Below are 3573 nucleotides of genomic sequence, written 5' to 3' on the forward strand. Positions count from 1 at the left end.
GTCAATATTTACAAATATATTTCTTTTTCTCATATTCGAATAAAAACTATATAGCAATACATATCCTTAAATACAAATGCCGACATCGATTAAAATAAAGCAGAACTGCCAGTCAACTACATAAAAAAAAATTCAAATAGAAAATATAGCAAAAGTGTTCATTTTAGTTTGATTATGAATTTATTTTTTAATATTTTGATATCAAATGTATATGGAATGAGCGTATGGTCGAACCCCAAGTTTGAGTCATGTTTAATTGCACGTTGAGCGAAGTATTAAGGGTAGGAAAGTAAGACTTAGGAACCAAACAGGAGTCATGATTCAAAGAGACATATCATATATGACCTTCACCATTAACCTCTTAACATGTGGGTGGATAAGATGCTGCAACGATGTTCATTGGAGGATTCTCTTTACCATGCTAGAAATTTCCCTTTCTATCTATATTTTTATTTTACCAAGTTGATGTCCATCATATCTCATGTGACACTTCTATGAAGTCTCCTCGTTCACTCTTTTAACATTATTAACCCGGATAGCTTTGTCATTATTCAAAGCTCTATACTGTTTAGTGGTAAGAAACATTAATTATAGAGGTTGCAAGTCCATATCACAAATGTAAACACTTTCAATTTTCCAATCTGGGCTATGAGTATATAAATGAAACCCTATATATCCAGCTAACTGTGCTAGGGAAGTTGACCTTGAACAGACAACATTTCTGTAATAGAAAGAAGTTAAAGGACGAGGTGGTGGAAGATGGTGAGAGCTCCCTTCTATGATAAAAATGGGATGAAGAAGGGTGAATGGAGTGCTGAAGAAGATCACAAACTAAGATCTTATATACAAAGATATGGCCATTGGAACTGGCGTGAGCTCCCCAAGTATGCCGGTATGATTTTATGGAGAAAACTATAGTTTTTTTTTCCACAATAAATTCATTTCTAGGCTTCAATCATGTTATTTAAGATGTATTTTTTTTTTTGGTTGTCTAAATTGTGTACAGGGCTTAAAAGGTGCGGAAAGAGTTGCAGGTTAAGATGGATGAATTACCTCCGGCCTGAACTAAAGCGCGGCAACTTCACTGAAGAAGAAGATGCATTGATCATCAAATTACATGATGAAATGGGAAACAGGTTAGAATATCCAATTAAATCATCATCATCGTCATAATATTGCGGATTTAATTAAGAATATTTTTTAACCTTATGTGTATATATTACAGATGGTCTACCATAGCTAAAAGTTTTCCAGGACGAACAGACAATGAAATAAAAAACCACTGGCACGCTCATCTAAAGAAACGTACAAAGCGTGATGAGAAAGACAAGTCCGATTGTTGGCAAAGTGAAGCCATCCGGAATGAGAATATTTGTGAAGGTGAAGGTGAACGTGAACGTGAAAGCAATAGCATCCTTGTTGATACTCCCAACAACATGATCTTAGAGAGTTCACCTTTGTCTCCAGCAACATCTACATGTACTGAACAATCCTCCTTTAGCTCCGGCAGTGGATCTATGTTCAGCTTCAATGTTGTTGGCGGCTTAGAGGATAATTGCCTTCCATGTTCGGGAACATATGAAGCTGAAAGCAGTGGAGATTTCTGGAGTCAACCCTTTGTTGCAGACAATACATCATCCTTGGAAAAGGGTGGATTTGAGATGCTTTTGGAATATGAGGACATGTATCATAATGATTCCGCATATTTGCTCTACGAATTGATGCAAGGATGGATATAAAGTCGGTTTTCCAGTTTTTTTTTTTTTTAATTCTAACACGGGTAGATTTAGATCACGGTACATTTATTTACAATTAGGCGCAAGATAAAAAATAGCTAAAAATATGTTAGTAAGCACTTGGGGTTAAAATTTGCGGGTTTTTTCCATTTTAGATAATTTATTACAAATCATAATAATTATCATTATCAAATAATATTTTCAATAATATTTAATATATTTTATAGATACGTTTTTGTAATTTATTTAATATCAAAAAAATATTTTTATTGTGGAGTAATATTTTTATTACATCTAGAGTAATATTTTAATTTGTTTATTAAAATAATTTATTCTCTAGATATAGTTATAATTTAGAACCAATATCTATATTTGTGATATATATTAAGTTTTTAATGGAGTTGGTGTTATTGACTAAATGAGATTTAACTTGGATTATTGTCACCTGTCAACCAAATTTCAACTTAATATGAAAGCAGTACCAAAAAGTCAGTCCTTTTATAAGTAATGAACTTATCATTTTCATTATATTTGTTTATATATATATATAATGAAATTTGTGAGATTTATACTCAAGATATCTTAATCTTCATCATCTCACTTAGTCATTTCAACTAAATCATATTTAACTTTTATATATATTAACATAAATATTTTCACTCACATTATGAGTGTGTCATAATCTAGTTAATAGTAAAGTGTCAGCTGAGTTGGTGTCACTCGTTAACTGAGTGTCAACTCAGTTATAAATTTATCAAAAACCATTCCTTTCTACAATACAAGTTATATCATTCTAAAGGTATTTTTATCTTTTTATATTTCTATAAATTAATAAAAACCTTGCAAATGATAGGATTTGAAGTAAAAAGACATTAAGGATGTAAATCTTCATCTTTACCGTTTTAACTAAAGCACAATCTAGTTTTTATATAAACATTTAATAAATATATTTTTTACATAATTTTTTCACCCATGGGTGTATCATAATCTAGTTATTAATAAAAATGATTCATTGAGATGGTATCATTAGTTAACTTAACATCGACTCAATTAATTAAATATAAAAAAATCCAACTTTATTATGTAATATTATATCAATTAAGACTACATGAGATAACTATTTTATTTTTAAAATAATAAAACTACGAACAATAAAAGTGCAATTGAAATAAAAAAAATAAGGGTGAAGTTAAAAAAACTCTCAAATTTAAGGATGACCTTTACAATTATGAATGCTGACTATGTTTTTGTAGAATTTATTTTATGGTAGCGTTTGGTTGTTTCCATGTTATGATTATAATGGGATGTGATTCCTTTAAATGTCATTGTTGGAAATGTCATTATCAGAAATGTTACTTTACAACATTTGGTATATATCGAAAGGTATTGATTAAAATATTAGGAAAATTACATTATCACATTTGGTTCACTAAGTACTTTCCTAGGAATGTAACGATAATTTACGAATTTACCTATCACACCCGAATTTGTAAGGTCTTAAGTAGCAAAAGAGTTTGGTGTACTAAATTAAAATGTGCTCTAATCTGGTAGGTTCTTTTTGCAAATAAGAACAAGTAGTGGGCTGAATGAGATAAAGTTGGATTTCAACCATAGTCCTGTTGGTTATGAACTAGAAATAAGTTACTGAGAGACATGATGATTAAGGTATTTCCAGGTGGCTATGAATTGATCTTGGTGATAGGGGTCGAAAGATCTATATATATATATATAGGATAGGTATTCTTCTTCGAGGACGATTCTTTTATTTTTCTGTTCATCTTTTCTCTGGTTCGTCATGAAAGAGAGAAAGATTGAGGAATGTTCATGCATGAAGGGG

General features: G+C 30.6%; 1 protein-coding gene across 1 annotated transcript; it reads left to right on the plus strand.

Annotated features, from left to right (window-relative positions):
• The first annotated feature begins 661 nt into the window (after window positions 1-661).
• LOC107894946 (transcription factor WER) lies at window positions 662-2009 on the plus strand. Its single transcript, XM_016820107.2, has 3 exons — window positions 662-892; window positions 1007-1136; window positions 1226-2009. Exons 1-3 carry the CDS (start codon window positions 760-762, stop codon window positions 1737-1739), a joined length of 777 nt encoding a protein of 258 aa, XP_016675596.1. The 5' UTR covers window positions 662-759; the 3' UTR covers window positions 1740-2009.
• Window positions 2010-3573: the final 1564 nt, after the last annotated feature.

Source organism: Gossypium hirsutum, chromosome A13, assembly GCF_007990345.1.
Source record: "Gossypium hirsutum isolate 1008001.06 chromosome A13, Gossypium_hirsutum_v2.1, whole genome shotgun sequence".
In the NCBI taxonomy this organism is placed as follows: domain Eukaryota; kingdom Viridiplantae; phylum Streptophyta; class Magnoliopsida; order Malvales; family Malvaceae; genus Gossypium; species Gossypium hirsutum.

Excerpts from the sequence above, each read along its gene's own strand:
- LOC107894946 (XM_016820107.2), top strand. The coding sequence starts at position 760 with ATGGTGAGAGCTCCCTTCTATGATAAAAATGGGATGAAGAAGGGTGAA. Across the intron at positions 893-1,006 it reads TGAGCTCCCCAAGTATGCCG|GGCTTAAAAGGTGCGGAAAG; the intron begins GTATGATTTTAT and ends AATTGTGTACAG. Across the intron at positions 1,137-1,225 it reads CATGATGAAATGGGAAACAG|ATGGTCTACCATAGCTAAAA; the intron begins GTTAGAATATCC and ends TATATATTACAG.